The 21,804-nt window shown below is 40.2% G+C and overlaps 12 protein-coding genes across 12 annotated transcripts; 4 read left to right on the top strand and 8 right to left on the bottom strand.

Moving 5' to 3' along the window:
• Positions 1-173: 173 nt before the first annotated feature.
• On the bottom strand, positions 174-3,902 carry SMC1 (cohesin subunit SMC1; the record flags this gene model as incomplete). The annotated part of the gene is made up of 1 exon (XM_022818419.1): positions 174-3,902. The coding sequence occupies one exon, from the start codon at positions 3,900-3,902 to the stop codon at positions 174-176; it is 3,729 nt and encodes a 1,242-aa protein (XP_022675088.1).
• A 799-nt stretch (positions 3,903-4,701) lies between these two features.
• Positions 4,702-5,115, bottom strand: KLMA_20776 (uncharacterized protein; the record flags this gene model as incomplete). The annotated part of the gene is made up of 1 exon (XM_022818417.1): positions 4,702-5,115. The coding sequence occupies one exon, from the start codon at positions 5,113-5,115 to the stop codon at positions 4,702-4,704; it is 414 nt and encodes a 137-aa protein (XP_022675087.1).
• Positions 5,116-5,892: 777 nt separating this feature from the next.
• On the bottom strand, positions 5,893-7,857 carry CDC4 (SCF ubiquitin ligase complex subunit CDC4; the record flags this gene model as incomplete). The annotated part of the gene is made up of 1 exon (XM_022818416.1): positions 5,893-7,857. One exon carries the CDS (start codon positions 7,855-7,857, stop codon positions 5,893-5,895), a length of 1,965 nt encoding a protein of 654 aa, XP_022675086.1.
• A 998-nt stretch (positions 7,858-8,855) lies between these two features.
• dao1 (FAD-dependent oxidoreductase) lies at positions 8,856-9,953 on the top strand (the record flags this gene model as incomplete). Its single annotated transcript, XM_022818415.1, has 1 exon — positions 8,856-9,953. One exon carries the CDS (start codon positions 8,856-8,858, stop codon positions 9,951-9,953), a length of 1,098 nt encoding a protein of 365 aa, XP_022675085.1.
• A 679-nt stretch (positions 9,954-10,632) lies between these two features.
• IES1 (Ies1p) lies at positions 10,633-12,717 on the top strand (the record flags this gene model as incomplete). Its single annotated transcript, XM_022818414.1, has 1 exon — positions 10,633-12,717. The coding sequence occupies one exon, from the start codon at positions 10,633-10,635 to the stop codon at positions 12,715-12,717; it is 2,085 nt and encodes a 694-aa protein (XP_022675084.1).
• A 31-nt stretch (positions 12,718-12,748) lies between these two features.
• On the bottom strand, positions 12,749-13,597 carry KLMA_20772 (uncharacterized protein; the record flags this gene model as incomplete). The annotated part of the gene is made up of 1 exon (XM_022818413.1): positions 12,749-13,597. The coding sequence occupies one exon, from the start codon at positions 13,595-13,597 to the stop codon at positions 12,749-12,751; it is 849 nt and encodes a 282-aa protein (XP_022675083.1).
• Positions 13,598-13,893: 296 nt separating this feature from the next.
• Positions 13,894-14,208, bottom strand: HSP12 (lipid-binding protein HSP12; the record flags this gene model as incomplete). The annotated part of the gene is made up of 1 exon (XM_022818412.1): positions 13,894-14,208. The coding sequence occupies one exon, from the start codon at positions 14,206-14,208 to the stop codon at positions 13,894-13,896; it is 315 nt and encodes a 104-aa protein (XP_022675082.1).
• Positions 14,209-15,695: 1,487 nt separating this feature from the next.
• Positions 15,696-17,096, top strand: MDJ1 (Mdj1p; the record flags this gene model as incomplete). Its single annotated transcript, XM_022818411.1, has 1 exon — positions 15,696-17,096. The coding sequence occupies one exon, from the start codon at positions 15,696-15,698 to the stop codon at positions 17,094-17,096; it is 1,401 nt and encodes a 466-aa protein (XP_022675081.1).
• A 371-nt stretch (positions 17,097-17,467) lies between these two features.
• Positions 17,468-17,783, top strand: SMX2 (mRNA splicing protein SMX2; the record flags this gene model as incomplete). The annotated part of the gene is made up of 2 exons (XM_022818410.1): positions 17,468-17,491; positions 17,586-17,783. 2 exons carry the CDS (start codon positions 17,468-17,470, stop codon positions 17,781-17,783), a joined length of 222 nt encoding a protein of 73 aa, XP_022675080.1.
• Positions 17,784-17,833: 50 nt separating this feature from the next.
• GNA1 (glucosamine 6-phosphate N-acetyltransferase) lies at positions 17,834-18,301 on the bottom strand (the record flags this gene model as incomplete). Its single annotated transcript, XM_022818409.1, has 1 exon — positions 17,834-18,301. The coding sequence occupies one exon, from the start codon at positions 18,299-18,301 to the stop codon at positions 17,834-17,836; it is 468 nt and encodes a 155-aa protein (XP_022675079.1).
• Positions 18,302-18,432: 131 nt separating this feature from the next.
• On the bottom strand, positions 18,433-18,960 carry EMA19 (Ema19p; the record flags this gene model as incomplete). The annotated part of the gene is made up of 1 exon (XM_022818408.1): positions 18,433-18,960. The coding sequence occupies one exon, from the start codon at positions 18,958-18,960 to the stop codon at positions 18,433-18,435; it is 528 nt and encodes a 175-aa protein (XP_022675078.1).
• A 704-nt stretch (positions 18,961-19,664) lies between these two features.
• On the bottom strand, positions 19,665-21,146 carry MEP2 (ammonium permease MEP2; the record flags this gene model as incomplete). The annotated part of the gene is made up of 1 exon (XM_022818406.1): positions 19,665-21,146. One exon carries the CDS (start codon positions 21,144-21,146, stop codon positions 19,665-19,667), a length of 1,482 nt encoding a protein of 493 aa, XP_022675077.1.
• Positions 21,147-21,804: the final 658 nt, after the last annotated feature.

Below are 21,804 nucleotides of genomic sequence, written 5' to 3'. Positions count from 1 at the left end.
TTAGTTCATCGTATATTTCGTACTCTCCAAATTACCCGATCTACATTATCAAATGTAATGACTCTCTATCTATCATTTTATACATGCAAATAAAGAATCTTTTAAGCGAAATATATGGAGTGCAAAGCCTTACGTACAATTAATTGTTTAAAGGTATTTAAAGTGCTTTATGATCAATCATCCTCGTAGTTTTCAAGATTTAAACTTACCATCCTGGAAGAATTCTCTTGCTGCTCTCTGAAAACCCCAACTAAAGACTGTGACTTTTCAAACATCGCATTCTTTAGCGAAATGACAATGAATTGTGCATTAGGGTTCGCATTCCTTTTGATGTAGTGCGCTATTCTTTCAACATTTGTAATATCTAAAGCTGCATCAACTTCATCCAAAACGAAAAATGGACTTGGTTGGTAGGAATTAATAGTAAACAGTAAAGCTAAAGCTGCCATAGTTTTCTCACCACCAGACAAATATTCCATATCTTTGAACCTTTTTAGTGGTGGCGTAGCAAAATACCTAATCCCACCAAGATAAGGCTCGTCTTCATTTTCCACTGTTAATGATGCATTACCACCCGCCAATTCAGATTTATCATGAGGATCTTTCGTCAAAGCCCTATATATTTGATCGATGTGTTTATCAACATGTTGAAAGCATTTTTCAAATAGTTCTTTACGTTTGGCTTTAACTTCAAGAAACTTTTGCTTGGCTTTTTTCTCCTTTACTCTTAGATGTTCGTTTTCAGCAGAGGCCTCGTCTAACTTATTCCTCGTTTCGTGATATCTTTCGACAGCTTTTGAATTAGGCTGTAACATTTCCAGCTTATCCTCAATGTTTTTGATCTCTGTTTCAAATTCTTCCTTCATATTATCACCATTATTTTGCTTGTATTTTTCTGGTAAACCGCTAAAATCGTAATCAAATTCTGACACTACATTTGTATTATTAGAATCTAGCACCTCAATGGAAACGTCTGAAAGCGATGTATTTAACATTGGCAAGTCAATGTTTGAAACTTTACAATTTTTCAATATACTTAACTGTTCCAGATCGAGAGATTCAATATCTTCTTTCAATTGTTCCGCTTTTCTCTTTGCAGCTTGCATGTTGGTTTGTATTTCGGATATATTGTTATCAAAAGACAATAGATTATGAACCTTCTCGTCAAGATCTTTTTGTTGTTTGTCTACAGCCTGTTGTTCTTGGAAAATTTTTGCTTTAACAGAGTTTAACTTATTAGTGATGACATCTTCTTGCTTTTCAAGTGCACCAAGGGAGTCTCTTAAGTCTTGCAAATCGTTCAATGCCTTGGCGTGGCGGGCAGTTGTAACCTGTAAACGATCATTTTCAAATTCAAGTTTATTTTCTATGTTGAGGATTTCCTTTTGGAATTGTTGAAGCTCCTTTGAATGCTTTCTCATCACTTCACCGGTACCCTTTTCGTAGTCCTTAATGGAAAATCCGTATTTTTCAGTGAACGGTTTGAAAATCTCCTCTTGAAGAAGATCCTTTTGGTCTTCGAGCTTTTTGATTTTAGCATTGAGCTCTTCAATACGACTTTCAAAGGTTTTGATCTGAGGTTCTAATTCATCCGTTATTAGTTTTTCATTATGTTTTATTTCTACTGATTTCCCTTCCAAAGTTCTCTGAAGTGAGGATACTTGCGTTCTTAGACCAGAAATTTCATTATTGAGTAAAGATATGTCATTTTCTAATTCTCTTGATTTTATGTTGTTTTGTCTTATTTCACCTGATATTTTAGCCAAGTCTTCTGTTACTTGATCCTTTAGTACCATTAAACCTTGGTACTCATCTTTATTCCATCTGTTTTGGTTTTTCTGTGATGTACCACCTGTCATTTGACCTGCCTTATGTATGATAGCGCCTTCCAAAGTCACTAATTTCGCTTTTACTCTCTTGGACCATTTTAATTCTTTAGCAAGATCAAGATTGTCACAGATTATAGCATCTGCACATACATATTGCATCGCCTTTTCAAGATACGACTCGTATTCAATTGCATTTATGGCTAAAAGACAACCTTGAACATCCGAAACGGGCAAGGAAGGAGAATTTACGTCAATGGTATCCAAAGGTATGAAGGACGCAGAACCAGCTCTTTGTTTCTTAAGGTATTGGATACACTCGTGTGCTGTAGCAATGCTATCAACAATAACAGAATCAAAGTTTTTGCCGAGAATAGTTGATACCGCAACAGCATATTTTTCCTTTTTTGGGTGGCATAAATCATGCACCAAACCTTTCACTCCTGGAAATAGTCTCTTGAGCATAGCTACATTTTCTCTTAGTTTCCGTTCTTTTTTTGTTTCCCTTTGGTCTGCGTTCAAGTCGTCAATTTTCAAGAGGACATCTCTCAAATTAAAGTTCAATTCATATTCTTTGTTCTTTAGAGACTCTAAGCTCGTTTGAGTAGTTTTCCATTCTTTGGATTTCGTAGCAGCTAGTGCGTTTTTGTCATTTAGCTTTTGAGTTATTTCATTTAAGTCAGTCTCCAAAGCTTCAGCATCAACCTGTAATTCATCAGTGATTCTGCTTCTCGTAAGTTTAAGTCTCTTGTTAACCATTTCACACTCCTCAGTTATTTCGAGATGATCGTTTCTTAAAATGGCCAATTTCTCCTCAATTTGAGACCCACCCGAAGTTAAATACTTGCTCTTCAATAACTCATATTGCTTTAGGTCCTCTTCAGATAGTTTGAATTTGCTGAGGTTGGCATGAATACTCTCTAATTCCTTTTCAAAGGTTTGCTTTGTTTTAGTGACAACTTTCAATTGGTTTTCGAATTGCTTTACGTAAGCCTTTTGTCTTTCCATATCCTTGTTGAAAGAGGTTATCCTCTTTTCCAAGTTATTTATTCTCTTAATGGTAGCTAAACGTTCACTTCCTACTGGTAAAAGAGACGATTGTAATGAAGTCTTTTCATTTTCCAATTGTGCAACAGTATCTTTCAATTTACTTAGTTGTAACTCATGTTTTGCAGCTGTTGACTTGATCTTGGTCAATACCCTCTCCTCATCGTTGAGCTTATTCTTGAGAGCTATCATTTCTGTTTTTGAAACTGTCAAGTCTTTCACCAGATCTTTTCTCTTCTCCAAAATGTGGAACAGTTCCCACAAGACGTAATTATGTTTCAACTTGTCTCTTATTTCAAAGCTTGATCTGTACTGCTCATCCCTCTGCACACCTTCTTTGAAACTCTTCAAATCGTTTTGCACTTTTTTCCTAGCATTATGAGCATCCGTAAACTCAGCCAATGCTAGCCTATGTTCCTCCTTTAGTCTTTCGTAATCATTCTTGTAGTTAATGGACCCGGAAACTTGTTCAAGTAAAAGGGTTAGAGATTCGGGTCCCTGAGAGGCAATCCTTTCAACATCACCTTGGAACACCAAAAAGTTTCTTGCCTTGACTAAGATATTCTCCGCTTCTAATTCCTCGTTATATCTCTTGTAACTAACAGTTTTGCCATCGATTTTGTAAACACTTTCGCCAGAGGAATGAATAATCCTCGTAAATCTAGTTGGTTCATCCGAGTCATTCTTCTGATACACACACGTAACATAGGCGCTTCTAGGTTCCTCATCATTTTCGGAATCTGATACTTGTGACGAACCAGAAAGCTCAGAAGAACGTGCTCTCTTGGATCGGTCACTATCATCATCATCATGTTCTTTTCTACCTCTGTAAATCAAATCTACAAGCGCCGATGATCTCAAGTGGCTGCTCCGTACCCCCAACACGAACGAAATCGCATCCATAAGATTCGACTTACCAGAACCATTTGGTCCAATAATACTTGTGAAATATGAGTTGCCAAATCCAACTTTGACCGTGTCCTTGTAGGATTTGAAGTTATGCAGTTCTAACCCAATAAGTCTACCCATCGCGTCTTCAATAATGTCCAGGGATTAGCATACACACTCTTTCCACCAGTTTTTTAAGAAAAGAGCTGTAGCTTGAGTAAAGATACGTGCGTTTGCGCCTTTTAGTGCAAGTAGAATGCCTGCCTTGCCGCCCAATTTACAAACTTTATTCTTATTTCCAAATGAAACACGAAAACTCCTGTATTTATATATAATTGTCCATTTGGCGTTTTGGTTTTTTTTTTTTTATTTCCTCTCTTTCTCAGATGAGGATACTGTAAAATAGACGTTAAAATACACATGTGTCCGGGTAACCTCTTTATCTGTGTCTTATTTCCTTTCTGTCTTTTTTTTTTTTTTAACTTCCTTGTCCACCTCATCGCCTGCTCAGCCCAAACCCGTTTAGCTTATTCAGAATTTATTTCCTGAAAGAGATAAGTAATGAAAGCGGGGGAGAGGGAAACAGAGAGAGATACAGACAGATAGGGACAGGGAGGCAGGAGAATGGCTACTAAACTATATCCGCGTGACTCTACTGTTTCCTCAGTTCCCTTTATACATTCAAATAATTTATTAAAAGGTGGGTTAACATATATATAAGTGATAAGGTAAGTGGAAAATATATTTAGTTTAAACTAATGTGAGATGAACCCTGGACGAACAGGAACAAGCTATAAGCTTTATTGTTTGAATTCAAAACACGTGAAGAAGAGAAGAGAAGAGAAAAAAAACTCAGAAAGGAATAAAGCACACAGTGCTCAATATGTAGAAACTTGTAAAGTTTATAGTGTATTGATTATTGTCCTGGCGACTGATTGATTCATACACCAGTTCTCATTTGAATTGGTTCCAGAGTATTAATTCTGGCATACGAGTTCGAGGTCTCTCTGGCACTCATCTTTTTGAAGAAGTATAGGTTGAACTTGTTGATAATGTAGATGGAGAAGAAGCTCAGAATGATGTAGAAAATCTTCAAGAAGGCCTTAGGTACCGCATTCCAGTTGATAGTACGGTATTGGATGACGATGTTGACACCTAGCAAAAAGATGATACCACAGCTTAGCACGACAACAAGAGCACTCAAAACCAGACCTACCGAGAGTTCCTGCGTCTCACAATCGTCTATATTGAAATTGTTTCTAAAGGAAGGACTGGCCTTGGTGTTTCTTTGGACCATATCCGATGAGCCCGCAACGGCCGAAGACGAAGATGTTGAAACTAGAGGTTCGGACATTTCTTTCTGTGTGTGTATAACTTGTGGGTATAGCCAAAAATCACGGTATTCTGGGCTTGAATACGATATATAAAATATGTATATACAATCGATTTAATAGTTGGGCAACATTCAAGGCTTGCAAAACCGTTTATCTTTTTATACCATCACAATCAAGCAATAAAGCTTCAGCCTTTTTCAAGGTGCTTGCGAAATCGGTTTTTTTTTTTTTTATTTTTCCCATCATCGCAAATCGACACCCTGAATTTTTTTATTTTTTTCATACTTTTACCATAGTAAAATATTTTTTTTTATTTCTTTCTGTTGTTTCGGCTGTTTTTCCGGGCCAAAAAGAATGCTCGTTTTGGGGTGGACAAACTCTATTTGGAAAATGCTAATGCAAAAGGACCCTCGGATCCATCTAGCTGCAGAAATTCATGCGAGAGAGTGCTATTATTTATTGGCTGGGCATTAAAGAGCACAGTATGTACATCAAGAAGAATGTGCGTGCGTACATATATTGATTACATCTATGATCTACACATATATATTTATCTGGGGGCACCTCTGGTTTAGCACTGGCCTGTTGTGAGTATTTTCAGCAAAATAGTGACAACAACAATGAGGGTATATAATTGTGCGTAGCAGTTTTGATCATAAGAGAAAATATTGGTGGAAATAAGTAGTAGTAGAAGAAGAAGAAGAAGAAATTAAGGGAGAATGGAATACAATAAAAGATTGAATTAAAAAAGATGGAAGGGAAGGAGGTAAATGAATAAAAGTGATTAAAAAAAACGATCATAGCGTCGAAGACCAAAGCGAGTTATGATCTATCTGTTGGTCAACTCTAGTTCTTGTCCGTGTTCTTAGGGTCTTGTCGCCATTTCTTGTTGCGAAATCCAAGATTTCGACGTAACTGTGACCTACCGACTCAATCGCGGCCACTAGTTTCCTGTTGTTGAATTTAATGCCCCATACTTGTTCTGCATCGGTGAGCAATTTCCTATGTATCAATTTTCCTGTCCTGAGGTTGTACACATTAAATTGGCGTTCTGAGCCACTCACTAGAATGTTATCGTTCATCGAAAAGGAGGTGATGGCAGCCAGATTGGTGTGGTGGAATGAAAACTTCCTCGAGTAGTCGTTAGAGTCCCAACCACGTAAGGAACCATCTGCAGCCGCGCTCACTAAAAATTTATCCGATAAACATAGTAGTCCGACCAAAGCAGTATGGCCATATAGACACTTCATGCTTCCGCTCACTTTTGTAGTTGTGGTGTTATTACAAAACACCGACGATATTGTTCCATTATTCTTGATATTTTCGAGATCCCAGACCCGCACTGTAGTATCCATACTTGCTGATATGCAACGATTTCTCTTGTGATCATATATTGTGCAATAAACACGATCTGTGTGGCCCGTTAGGATATATAGCAACTTCATGTCTATAATATCCCACACCATCAAATTGTGATCGTACGAACCGCTGACGATAATTCTTCCATGGCCTGATACGGTTCTCACACTTGACATGTGACCTCTTAGCACACCAACGAAGTAAGGGTTCTCGTCGGTAGTGTTGAACACTGCAGGTTCGCGATTATCTTTGTCGGGCTCAGCGTTCATGGGTAATTTCCACACGTGCAAAGTATTATCTCTGGACCCAGTGATTACATACTTTGTACCGTTATACTCGACGACTTCAACGCATCTAACAGTGGACGTGTGACCTTTAAATACGTGTGTGCATTTGCCCGTCTCGATGTTCCAGATCCTGATACTTCTGTCTGTAGACCCACTGACCAATATGTTTCCTTCCACGAACTTCAGTGCCCATACACCGCCCTCGTGCCCGTTGAGTTCAAGCAAGAACTGGTCGTTTTCCGCATCGTACACGTTAATCTTCTTGTCGTCAGCACCGGTGATGATGTAGTTGTTTTCGAATTGCAAACACGTGACCACATTTGTGCTGTGGCCATCAAGACATGTTCTTCCTGGCTTGTAGCTTGGATCGTACCAGTTCTGGAGGAGCCAGTTGTTCTCCAGAAAATCCAATCTAAATCTATCGTCAGGGTTGATCAAATGGTTGTATTTGGATGGGAGTCCGTTGCAATAGGATGGGAACTGGTCGTGCGTGACAAAGCCCTCGTTGAGCATGAGCCTTTTCCAAACCACGGACGCATCTTTGATCAACTTGTTCCAGTTCTTGTTCACCAACAAACACGAAAAGATGTCCTGGGACGATAGATTCAACAAGATCTTCACTGTGATTTCGTTGGGGAGCGAGTGGAACAAGTCCCGCTTCAAATTGTCTGCTATGATGTTCACCAAATCTGAGAGCTGTGTACGATCCATATTCGAAACAAGCCTAAATATAAGACTGGGCAGTCCGTTCGCATGCGGCGTAGAGCCACTGAGTCTACTGATAGCCGTACCGATCACCTCGTCAATGCTAGGTTCCTCCAGTTTCGGAGTATGACAGGGCGACGCTATAGGAGATATGGGCAAAGGCCCATCTTGATCCTCCGCTAAACCGGGACTCGAAACATTCTGTTGGTTTGGCTTCATTCTTTTATGACACTGTTCCTCGTCCTCACTCCCGTCTTCCCTTTGCTGTGACGAATAATGAACTGCTCCTGTCGCTGCTGCTCTTTTACTCTGAGAACTTGCAATAGGGCGTAACTGGTACCGATAAGGAACAGGAACATCCTGTAGAGGGTACTTGGGTACTCCAGGAGTTGCAAGCATGTTGTTGTCCATGCTATGCTATGCTGCTATGCTGTTACGGCTTCGTGTTCGTAATTTGAGCCTGTCTTCTCACTGTTTTCACCTTATTAAACTCTCCTCTTTTGCACTCACTGCTATTCTACAATGTCTATTTTGTCTTTTAATTCTTATTTCTATTATCTCAATATTTGATATTATGCGAATGTATGGCTTTTGTACAATATATTGAATGATGCAGAACAAGATTCAGAAATGTATAGAGCGAGAAAGCGAGGAAGAAAAAAACCCAAAACTTCAGAGAAAAAAAAAAAAAAATAGAGTCTACACATACATAGGCGCACAAAGTGAGAGTGAGATAGAGAGTTTAATAGCTACGGAGTTTACGGTGATTTCTTGGCTTTGGCTTTGGCGATTGAATATTCCTGAGCAGTGCAGTACGGTCATTGGAGAAGAAAAATATTCGGCCTTTTGAATATCGGGATCTCTCAATGTGCGCTACCAGGTTTAGTGAGCTTGGAGGGGAATGTGTCTTGTTGAGCTGTGTGAACGAACGGTTCTGCTGCATCGTGTAAGTGATGTGGAGAGAATTTGAGGTCTCATTAATCGCTGTACAAAAAAAACAGAAAACGAACCCAACAACAACAAACGACAAACAAACAAACAACAAACAAACAAACAAACAAGATAGTTAGGATGGGTAATATGAGGCAGGGTAACTTTTAAGCGTAAACTTTCGCAGATCTTTTCTTTCTCTCTCTTTCCCAGATTAGCCAGCGGGAAGCCGGTGTCGGTTGCAGGACCCCATGCGATGCGAAGGTGTTTAGTCACGTGATTTGACTGAGTCAGAATCGAATGAGACCCAATATCCGTTCGAACCGTTAACATCAGGCTACATACATGTATATAGACACAGAATTATATATATATATATATATATATATGTATGTACGCTTATGCACTCTTACAGATAGATTCATTTGCTCCACTGTTGTACTGAAGCAAGTGTAAATATTAGACACCCATAGGTAAATATGTCGGTTGGTGTTGTTGGTGCAGGTGTCATTGGGTTGACTAGTGCATTGAAGCTGCTAGAATCGGGCTCTGAATTAAAGACCCTGACTATTCTTTCGGAGCAATTCCCACAGGACCTGCCTGTGAACCACAGCTACACGTCTCCTTGGGCAGGAGCCCATTTCAGGCCATTCCCTCATCGGGATTCTGATTATGAGTCCGATAAGAGAGAGAGTCAGTACACTAGAATTACGTTTGATTACTTCAAGAGTAAGCCAAGCTATGTGTTAAAGGAGGCAACAGTTGAGTTCATGAAGGGCATTGACTGGATTGAACAGCCAAGTGCCGAGTACAGGAGACTTGGATCTGGTTACAATGGGGAAACCCTCAATGATTTCTCTCAAGAGACAAGAAATGTACCTGATGGTGTCAGCTTCAGCTACAGCTATGAAACTTGGTGCTTAAACGCACCGGTGTACTTACTATTCCTATACAAGGAGATTACTCGCTTGTGTGAGGAGAGGTCGGTGAAACTTAGAATTAAGAGAATTCGTTTGGAAAAGTTGAGCGACATTCGGGAGCTATATCCAGATATTGATGTCGTGATTAACGCAAGCGGCCGCGGACTTCAATGGAATGGAGGTTTCGATCCGGACTGCTTCCTTGTTAGGGGTCAGACGTTGTTGCTTGATGTAGGAGACAGACACGACAAGTTGCCCTATGCTCATTGCACCATTACCCATCAGGGGAAGAGTGGTGATTGGACTTTTGTCATCAAAAGGCCAGCCAAAAATGCTGGTGAGCGTGCTACTTACATCTTAGGTGGTACAAAACAACCTGGGGATTATAGAATTATGCCCCGTGATGAAGATACGCAAGCATTGCTAGCTAGAGGTAAGAAACTGTACCCGGATTTGTTGGAACAATACGAAATCAAAAACGTTAATGTTGGTTTCAGACCCTTGAGGAAAGGAGGCTCCCGAGTGGAAATTGAATTTGCTCAAATTCCAATCATCCATGCTTATGGGCTCGGAGGCATGGGCTTTGAAGCTTCAGTTGGTGTTGCTTACCATGTAAGCCAATTGTATGATTCTTTAAAGGCAAAACCTAAGCTCTGATTGGGGAATCTTTACACATTATATTTTGTAGTGTTGAGAGAATCATTGAAAATAAAAATAAATAGAATAGAACAAAACAGAAGTGGGGGCAATAAGAAACGAATGAAAATCCTCCCGCTGTCACTTATGTAAACTCTAAACTTAATGACTACATTTAAAACATCGCAAAGCAATAAATAGACATTGTTCTGTTATCTCTCTCATCATCTCATTTCATTGACGTAACTGCATTCATCGTCCAAAAATGGACATTCTTCTTTTGTCTTCGGGTAACATATATTTTTGGCGAGATTTCTGTTACGAGAAATGCACCATGAGTGGCATGAAGTTTATTGGAGATATACTAACAAGATAGTATTATAAATGTATTAGAAATTGTAAGAACGAACACTAAATTTTTTTCACCCCCCAAGTCAACATTTTATCTCATTTACGGTATAGTTTTGAAGCAAACCCCCTGTCTTCAGCAGCCCACTTCCTAATATAAAAGGAGGATTTGTATCAATAGCAGTATACTTTTTTGCTTTCTTCGGTTGTTTTCCGATTTTCTCTGCACTCCTAAACAGATCTAGTGCTCCTGGCTATATTCGAGGGTGAGGATAATTGAATCTTAACGGTACTAGCTCGTTTGCTGTTTTATGACGTATAGACCTTTTCGGCAACATTCTCAATTGAAAAAATGACAAAACGAGTCTATGATCCAATTCATGATACGTATCAAATACGAGAGACTCCTGAGCCTCTAGCCCTCAGTGAAGAACGGTCGCAAGATGATAATGAGAGGGAAAAAGATGCATCTTCTACTCAATCGGAGAACTTTCCTTCTGCCTTTGAGTCTCAACCTGAAAACTCAGAAAATTCCCCCAGCGATGCGAAATTTGATGGGAAGGAATCAACTGTTTCTGCGGACTCTCCTCCTTCTGGAGAACTGCCGATTGACTCTTCTAAGTCAGCGATACCGTCTCAGTCGAAAGTAGAGCTGGTGCAGTATCCTGGCAACGAAAGAAAATCAAAGCATGCCCAAGCTATGAGCTTCATGACAACTACGTTGAGACCAAAACCGAAAACGAAAGAGCCTAGCCGATACACACGTCACCTTAAAAAGTCGGACGGGGAACCATTCACTCGTAAAGATATTCATTATGAGTTTTTATCAAAGCTACTATCGGATACCAGGCAATTGTTTCACAATCCTTTCAAAGATTTTTTCCCTTTGGAATACACACCAATAGAGGGACGTGTTATCAATGTAACTGATATTGACTACAATGCCAAGAGATTCATAAGGGATGAGAAGTTGACCTTTTCACAACTTTATATATTGGCTATTGCTTCATCAAGTAAGTGCTCAAAAGTTTTGAGAGATAAACTGTTATTTGACCATCATGTGGCATTTTCGACGTGTATTTTATCCCTTTTAGTTAATACGGGAAGACTAAACACCACAGTCAATTTCTTCCTCGAAATGACTTCACAGCTGCGTACATTCCACTCTATTCCATGTTTGCAGCATTATAGTTCGGATCCCAAGTCGTTACAAGATACACCAAGAATTAAGTCGATACTTAAAACTGTTCCCTTGGGCTCTGATGTTCCCATTGAATTCCATAAATGGTACGCAGCCGACTACCCCCGTAACCCTAGCGAATGGGTAAATCCTGTTTCTCTAATTTTCGCCTTTTGTGAACAGCATGCAATCCTTGATTGGAACATCATAATTCCTAATTGCAAACAGAAGGTAACTTTATATCAGTTATTTGACGACAATACATTCGATCCCACTATGAGAGCAAATCTTTTCCTATGGTTGATGTACATCCATATGGAGACAAATCTTACACCAGAAGCATTGCAGGCTGCCAAACCAACTTTTGGTGTAGAACAGAATGGAATGTTCCCGATGTTAAAAGCCTCTGCGGAAATTGATATAGATACAGAAGTGGAAGAACAATATGGACAAGAACAGCTAGAGAAAAGAATTAGTTTTCTAAATCAAACAGGAGCTGAAAGGACAATTGTTCAACAGACTATGGATACACCACCAGCAGGCTCTGAAGGAGATTTACAGGATGGTGATTCATCCGTACGAGATGGCAAAGCCTCAAGTGTTGCAAAACCCAAGCAACCGCGTGCATCCGCCAAAGAAAAATCTACAAAATCACAACCTTTAATAATACAACAAGACACTCAACGGAAGAAGAAAGCATCTGCTTCTTCAGGAACAAGTAGTAACAATAGTACTTCTAACAAGAGTAGTAACGGTGTAAATGAAAGTGAGGTAAATGGCAATACTAGCAGTAACGGTGCAGAAAACAAAGTCGCTGCTAATAGAGCAAAAGTTCAACAAGGGAAAGATGAACGAGTTCAACAAAAGATTGATCTTGACAAGAATTATAAAATTAAGGATGATTTAACTCAAGACCAATTAAGGAATAAACTTATTGAGGCTCATAAAATAGCCAACCAAAAATGCCATGAACTAGGTTTAGTGAAATTATTTGACGAGTTTGAAGATGTTCCCCTAGCAACCATTATTGGTATTCGTGGTAAGAAGAGAAAGAAGTTTAGTGACGGTATTTTAGGGTATGAAACAGATATGTTAGGAGTTCTCCGTCACTCCAAGAGGCTTATGTTGCAAAAGCTGAGGGACAGGTTTCAAGTGAGCGAACCAAATCATGATTCCAATCCACCTGCTACACTTGCCAACACCCAAAACGGAAATGGTGATAGTAGTACACATACGGACATATCAAAATCAGCATAAGAATGCCAATAACATTAATGAGTTTGAAAAATTAAATAAAAGTAGATCCATATTTAGTAATCCCTTGCTCAATTCCATACTCATGTATGAAGAAGTCCAGTATTTCTTGTATTTTATTCGTCAATATCAAAGTTTCTGGATATGGTGACGGTAGGTTCCAGAATATTTGGAAGGTCACTCGTACATCTTTATACTCTAATGTATTCCCAGAAGCGCTGGAGAACTTCCCCAAATCCACAATTTTTCCCACCATATCAGAATGGAGCTGTTTCAGCCGCAGAAACTGTATGATTCCCATCATAGCAATATTGATATTGTTTGTAGCACGGACATACCGAAGAAGTGGCTCAAGAGCTATCTCATAATCGTTCACGTTGACATCTAGTTGCAAAATACTGTCCTCTTTTAATTTTAAACTGAAGCGTGCTTCGAAACCGTTCTTTTTAAGAAGAATGACATCGTTTTTGCATTCGATTACCACATCTTGTAGAGTCATATCCAGGTACTTCTTCCGATCTTCGATATTCAAGCTGGGTAGAACTCTTGGTAACGGTTGTGTCGTGGATGTGTTATTCTTGTTGTTACTACTACTGTTACTACTAACACCACCAGTACTAGTCTGACTTCTGCGAAGTAGTGTTAAGAGAAGTTTATCATCGAGCTCAATACTTCGTGGCTCCACCACACGAGTATTTGATAATTGGTCCAGCAATTCAGCTCTCTGCCTCAACAATTGGTTCTTGTGTTCTTCCAGCTTGATAAGTTTTAGCTCATCAGTCTCAACGACATCGGAGTGGGATGAAAGCCCATCCGAATTGCTGCTAGAGCGGTTGCTGTTGGCTTCCGAGTCTCCTAGTCCAGAACTCGATGTAAAATCCATGGGGTGTAGCTTATAGCTTTGCTTAGCTTAGCTTAGCTTGCACTGACCCCCCTCTCCGCGAAATAAAACATTCTTCACATAAAGTTTCGTTATAATGTCATATAGTATTATATATACATACTTTATACATCAGTAGTAAACTCTTTTTTTTTTTTTAGATTTTCTGGGCACATACGCACAGTGTCCAAAGGTAAAAGTAAAGACAGACCGGACTTCACCTTATCAAACTGACACGTTCAAAAGCTGAAGTATACAAGAACTTGTGGGAATCTAGAGAGCAGCAATAAACAGCCTCCTTATTTCTTCTCACCACCGTGAACTTGCTTGGAGATGTATTCAGCAGCCTCGCCCAACTTGTGCTTAGCTTCTTCGACATATTCTTGGGCAGTTTCACCTAGAGACTTTCCCTTAGCGTCATCCTTACCCTGTTGAGCACTGTCGTGGACTGTTTGGCCTACACCCTTGTTCTCTTCAGGTTGCAGCTTGCCAGCCAATTTGTCGGCTTGGTCTGTGACAACTTCCTTACCCTTTTCTAGAGTGCTCTTTTGGGAGTCTGGCTTGACGGTCTCAGAGACCTTGTCACCGAAATCCTTTCTACCTGCGTCAGACATTATTGGGGTTCTATGAGTAATACTTGTTCAATTCAATTGGGGATGTGTTTTAAGTGTTAATTGCAACGCTTAAACTACCTTGATTGTTGTGGTACTGGATCTCAACTGGAAAGATGCATGACAAGAATATAGTTGTGAAACTAATACGAGAGAAGAGACATCAATGCCTCTATGTAGGTTCATTTATATACTTTTAATGGGGGCCATGGGGTGGGATAGGGGACGGCCAACAGCAAAAACTAGCTAGTTAAACTAAAAAAAACTACTCTGGAGGCCACATTAAGTTAATACGTGTGGAGCTCTAAGTCCGTTGAGGGCCGAGCGACAAGCGAGCTACGTACGCTATTTCCAAATATGGGGCAAACCGTCAGTCAATTGCTCTGTGTTCCTTGAGACTCAGCCAGTCAGCCACCCTTGCTTGGTGCTTGATACCTGAGAATAAGGGGTACATGGAGACAACCACGGCAGCAGCAGCAAAATGTGCCGAAACTGTCTTGTCTATGTGTGTTTGTAATTGGCCAATGTCCTTATGACACTTAATTAAGCCTTGTCTTTCTAGATCAAGAGACGTAGGCGTTCGTCGCTGAAAACGTCAGACAAAAGAAAAGGGAATTAAACAATCATTATGCGTGCTCGCATTGAAAATTAAGTGATGTTGTACAACGTAATAGCAATGATAATAGCAAAACGGACGTATTACCTCATATCACAATAGCAAAGGCGCAGGGTATTGCTATTAGGTAATAGCAAGTGTGTACGTAGAAGGGGAAAGAAGGTAGCTCAGCTAGCTGAGCCAGATGAGCCAGATGAGCTAGTTTCCGGCCGACTGGCTGGCGCGGGCAATCCGGCTAGTTCGGCTGATATACATACATACATACATACATAAGATGGACGAGAGAGGGGCCTTGTAGAGCTGGGTGGGTCCCCAAGCGAGATCCGCTGGCTCAGCTGCGAGCACTACTAGGCGATCAAAAAACTATTTTGTGTGTGTGTATTTTTTTTTCCATTATGCCTAACCTAAAGTCGCCGAGAACTGGGAAAAAAAAAAATGAGACTGAAAATGAGAATGAATATGATAATTAAGTCACGTGCCAACGTATTCATCTTACCCGGCCCATCTTGTTTCCATCGGGTTCCGCTTGTTTCTTTCCAGCCGGAAACATGAAAAGTAGCTTAGTGAAGAAACAGCACAGGCATTTTCATATATATGTTTTTTTTTAGCTTAGGTTTCTGATATAGCTTTAAACTACCTCATCGCAGAAGTAAAAGCACAGAGGAAAGAGATCAATCTGGGCTATTTGGAACGTCCGGAACTAGAGTAGGATCTTAAGAGCTACTGGTTAGAACAGAGTTTGATATTCTCAAAGCGTTTTACTTGTTCTTTTTACGACTTTTCTGTTGGTTTTTTTTTCTTTCTGTGCTCGATAAGACACACACACACTATTAGAAAGACCTTTTTCCCTAATAATAATAATATTTCGCATTCGATGTTTAGAAGAGCTTTAACACAATACCCACGTCAATTCCATACGGCACGTCTTTTGAGACAGGAGTTCAAGGATCCTTATAAGGTTCTTGGAATAAATAAGAATTCCAGCCAGTCCGATATCAAGAAGGCGTACTATAAGCTGGCCAAGAAGTACCATCCAGATATTAACAAAGAAGAGGACTCTCAAAAGAGGTTTCATGATTTGCAGAATGCATATGAGATCTTAAGCGATGAGGAAAAGAGGAGGCAGTATGATCAGTTTGGTGCTGCTGCGTTCAGCCAGGGCGGTGGTGCTGGTGGTCCAGGCGGTGCCGGTGCTGGCTATGGCGGAGGTCCCGGAGGATTTGGAGGCGGATTTGGAGGTTTCGATTTCGGTGGATTGAACTTCGAGGATCTCTTTGGAAGTGCATTTGGTGGAGGTGGGGCCCGTGGTGGACGTGGTGGTCCTGGTGGCTTTGGCGGTAGTGGATTTGTGCGGGAGTACAAGGGTGAGAACATTACGGTTCCGTTCCAGGTATCGTTCAAGGATGCGGTTTTCGGTATGAAAAACGTTAAATTGAACTATAAGTGTTACGATCCATGTTCCACGTGTGATGCTAGTGGTTTGAAACCAGGACACTCGAGATCTACGTGTCCTACATGCCACGGTTCTGGTACTCAAGTACACGTAAGAGCGGGCTTCCAGATGGCATCAACCTGTTCCACCTGTGACGGTGAAGGATCTACCATCAATAACAGCGACAAGTGTACGTCGTGTCATGGCCACGGGTACAAGTTGAACTCCGACAAGACCGTTACCGTTGACCTCCCTCACGGATTGCAAGATGGTGACACCATTAGAGTGCCTAACCAGGGTCACTACCCTGGTATGGCCCTCGACCCCGCAATGAAGTCCCAATTGCGTCTTTCAAGAGGTGATTTGTTAGTCCGCATCAGAGTCAAGAAGGATACAAGATTCCAGGTCTCCAATAATTATGACATCATCTACACCCAAGAGATTCCAATCACGACGGCCGCTCTAGGTGGTATCGTAGAGGTTCCAACTGTAGACGAGGACAAAATTAGGCTAAAGGTATCTTCGGGAACTCAACATGATCAAGTTATCAGAATCCCAAATAAGGGTGTTCCTAGAGGTAACAGGGGTGACAGAGGTGATATGATTGTGAAATTCAAAGTGGTCATCAAGAAGCCAAGGGACGAAACGGAACGTTACCTATGGGAAACTTTAGCTCACTTGACCAACGATACAACAGCAAGAAGAACAATCACACCCAACTCTAACCAAGAAGGATCAAAATCTTCTGCTGCCGATAAAGGGACTATCGAACAAAACGAGAGTACCATGAAGAAGTTAGAGCACTTCCTATCTAATGCGCTAAAGAAAATTAAGGGCGAGTGAATAGTCTGGCTAAACTATTCTCGACATATGGAATACCCTTTCTATTACTGTGTAAATAAACTAGATGACCTGTAAATAGGAAATTATAATAATCATAATACAAATCTTCTTAATTGCATCGACTTTTTTTTTGCTTCTGGCAGTTTGAAACAGAAGCCCCAGCCAGATATTGGTTTTTGTTTCTATTGTTCTGTGTCAGGATTAACTATTAATCTTTTTAACATGGAAATCTGTTTTTAAATTGAAAAAGCATAAAGACGAAATATTCAAAGATACAATTATGTAATGTGTTTAAATGAACATACGCAAACGTATGGAGGATAAGATACCTCAACGAATACCAATAACACCGAATAAGGAATAATACCATAATGTCTTCACCAGACTTAAGAAAGGTATGTGCACGATAGCTCGTTTCTGTTTCAAATTCATGATACATTTTACTAACTTTTTGATATTCTCACTAAGAGTTAAGCGTTTTCCATACAGTACATGAATAAGAAGCTTCTACTACAACTAAATGGCGATAGAAAACTAGTGGGAATACTAAGGGGATATGATGCATTCTTAAATGTGGTACTGGATAACCCAATACAAGTATTCGACGACGGAGAAGTACAGATAGGACCCCAAACGGTGGTTAGAGGTAACTCAATAATATCTATTGAACCACTAGATAGCTTATAAACAATGGTTAAAGTTCACGAAGATAAAGAAGTGTAAGATGTGTATGTATTCTAGCGGCCGAATCTTATTTGCATTTCAACACCTGCCTTCTGAAGCCCACACTTTTCATAAAATCCCACATTCTTTTCAGCACAGTCAAGAATTGCCTTATAGCATCCAGACTCTTTAGCTAGTTTGTATAGATATTGTATTAAAAATAGTCCTAATTTTTTCCCCTGTTGATCTTCTCTCACTGCAATATCTTCAATGTGTCCCACAAGACCACATTCATGAATAACCTTCCTTTCCATAATCAATGATCCAGTGGCTACCACCTCACCAATTTCATTAGTGATCACAGTACAGTTATACATATGATGACTCCCATCGATTTTAACAGAGTCCCAATGTTCTACCACTGAGTCGAAATCCTCCTTCTTTACATTTCCAACTTTAGTTAATACCTTTAGCACAGAAGTGATCCCATCGTAATCAGATTTAGTGGCTCTTCTAATTGAATAACCTGCAGGTAAAGACATAATCTTATAAAATAACTTGATCTAAGTTTCAATCACTCTCCCTCTTGTTGTATGAGAAACTTCACACACTTATGGTAGATCTTTATGTTTATTGTACTTAACTGCATGAGGTTAACAAAGGGTACTAAATACTATACAAAGAATAACGTTGTCACTAACACATATGGTGCATAAACCATTGTGAGGGCAGCTTTGTGCGGGTAACTTAAAGATACATCCACGTGATCGGGATAGTAGCCAAATGCCCACACGTAGTATATACAGAAAGCAGTTGTGGAGATGACATTTAGCGCATACAATCTAGAGAGGAAGTCAACTTTTGCTAGCGTCTTTTTTACCGCTTTGGAAGAGGATAGGTTAAGCAATTGATATAGACAATACACTGCAACTGGCAATTGGAAGAAGATTTCGAACAAAGTCATAATTTTCAACCACTTTGGAGGGTTTGCACAGAGGAAATCATGGAATTGTTCGATATATCCTTCAAGCATGAACTTGGTAAACTGTAGATTTTCTGGGATCACTGCGTTAGAATCAAGAAAAGCCATAATGGGAATATTTATTAAGTACCATATTTTCCACAGTTTAATCTTCCATAATTGTGTCTTTACTTGCATTTCCTTGCTCTTTTCAGTGGGATGCGAATCAGTGCGACCCATTTGTTAAATTGTTTCTAAAAATTTGTATATTCTTTCCTTCAACTGGATCCGATGTCTGTTTTCCTGTACCTTTAACCGAAGAGGTGCCCTTCAGAGCCCATCTAAAAAGCTTAATGAGGTGGGACTCTTAAAATAATAAGAGCTCTCTGTTTCAAAAGCGAAGCGCTTTATAACCATTACCCGGATATACATATATATAAACGACAACCTAGATCTCTCTTCTTCAAGTGACGTTAAAAGAACCACACTTTTAACCAACAATATTCACCGGTGAAACTATTACAGAGACAGAATATTGACATTAAGGACCTACTATTATATTTTTGCACAAGATCGAGATATACTTAAATCTATTTTACTTATAGATATTGGTATACATTATTAAACTCATAAAGTCACCTAAACCAGAACACTTGCTTCCTTCTAGAAGTCTCAGACCTTCAAGGCAGAATTGTTGTAATGATGTCAGCTAACTAATCATAGCTGCAGTAGTATTAGAAAATAGTTATTAAGATTTGGGAATAAGAAAAAAATGAGGAAGGAGGGGGGGTTATTGAACTGAAGCGTTTGGTCCTATGGGTGTATAGTCAGTTGGAGACGTAAAAGGATCAGAAATAATAAAACAACAAAACAAAAGAAGAAAGAGGAAAAAATAGTAATTAATAATAAACGAGTTTTTGGTTTATGAAGTACCTCTTTCTTCTCTAAGCAGTATTAGTTTCTTTTGGTTCCGAATTTACCTCCGAAGATGAAGTGTTGTCTGTCTTAATTTGATCGTCAATGTTTGGAAGAGGAGCTTCAGCGATAGACTTAGATCTAATTGGTTCTGGAATGTAAGAGGCTTCTTCCTCATATGTGAATTCACCAATTTGAGCTTCATCAGTACCTAATTCTTCTTCTTCTGGTCTCAATCTTAGTCTTAGGAATGGAATTCTGTCCATAATCAATAGTAGACAAGCTGTAACGACACAGGTCCAAGCAACGGTGGAGCAAAGAGCAGCCAATTGGTAACCAACTTGCTTCCAGTGGTGGTTGATCCAACCACCGCTGATTGGTGCACCTTCAACACCGGCCAATGCGTTGATGTAGTCAGCAGCGAAGATACCAGTCATCACGGATCCGATACAGCCACCAACACCGTGCAAGGAGTAGACGTCTAAACCATCATCAATGCGCAATAGATGCTTAATATCCACAGCTAGGTTACAGCCTGCAGCAGTAACGATACCAATGATAACGGAAGCCCACAGTGGTACGAAACCGGCTGCTGGTGTGATACCAACTAAACCGGCAATGGCACCAGAACACAAACCAACAGTGGTCCATTTGTGGCCACATCTGAAGTAGTCAATGAACATCCAGGTTAAAGCACCACAAGAGGCAGCCAAGTTTGTTGAGAAAGCAGAGTACCAAGCTCTGATGGTAGCGTTACCAGCGGAACCTGGGTTGAAACCACCGATCCAACCTGCCCAGGTTAGCACAGTACCCAACACAACAGACGTAACAGAGTGTGGCTTGTATTTTGGCATACCGTTCTTGGTCAATGGGTCGTTTCTCTTACCTAGGATCAAAGCGTAAATCAAGGCACCGTGACCGGAGCAAATGTGGACTGGACCACCACCGGCGTAATCCAAAGCACCCAACTTAGCTAACCATCCGGATGGGTTCCAGGTCCAGCATGCAATTGGACAGTACACAATGGTAATGAACAAGAACAAAAACACCATCATTGGGAAAAGTCTAGCTCTTTCGCAAGCACCACCAACCATCAAGATACCAGTGGTCATAGCGAACATACCTTGGAACCATGCGAATAAGATATCTGGCACAGTAGTGGCTGCAGATGGCGCACCGAGAACATTCTTAAAACCAAAGAACTGCAAAGTTCCAAGGAAACCATGTCCTCTAGTTGTGTGCGAAAACACTAGAGAATAACCCCACCAATACCACTGGAACGTCACCACTGCCACCGTCATTATGGACGCCCATAGCAACGATAGAGCGTGCTTTTTTCTGGAAAGACCAGAGTACAATAAACCGATACCTGGCACCATGAGCCACACGAAAGAACCGGCAACCATAATCCAAGCCATGTCGGCCTTGTCGAATGGCTTGTTCAAATCTGTGTTAAGGGAATTACCCCCAGTACCTGTATCCGTAGGAACACCAGTAAATATAGAAGTCATTAGGCGTCAGTGTGAGAATGTTTTATTACTTTATAGATAGAAAGAGAGCTAATAAGCTTGCTTGCTGTATTAAGCTAACTTCAAACTGTGAAAGCGCGATTGTCCAGCAGCAGCAACAACAATAATAAAGCGTTCACCAATTCAAGCAAGAAACAACAACTTACATGTCAACCCTCAACAACAACTCTATGTCTACACACTACCTCCAACATCATCCCGTATTTATACAATTCGATACCAAAACAAACCAAACCAACCTCAAGTTCCTTCTATCAATGGAACGAACGTACAATGCACAAGACCCTGAACTGCTTATACCTAAGCATCTATTTACCTACAAGCCTATCTGTTGTCCATCACTCGGTCGTACGAGTGCTCTAGCGAGCTGATTACAAGATTTCTTCAGCAAATAGTATGCCTGTATAGCACGCTAATCACGGCATAGGATCACTCATCAATCAGTCCTCATCGATCGCTACCCATCATTGCCAATTACTCATTTCTCAATAATCAATGGGCAATGGGCAATGATGGGCATTAAGCAATGCTCACTGCAGACAGATTGCTAGATTACGACGTGAGCTACGAGCCTAGACTAGATACAGGAGGAAAAAATCATAATAATCATAATACCTAATAGTGTTAGCGATGAGCTCCG

Source organism: Kluyveromyces marxianus, chromosome 2 (assembly GCF_001417885.1).
Source record: "Kluyveromyces marxianus DMKU3-1042 DNA, complete genome, chromosome 2".
NCBI classification, from domain to species: Eukaryota; Fungi; Ascomycota; class Saccharomycetes; order Saccharomycetales; family Saccharomycetaceae; genus Kluyveromyces; species Kluyveromyces marxianus.
This window is presented reverse-complemented; position numbering and strand designations above follow the sequence as displayed.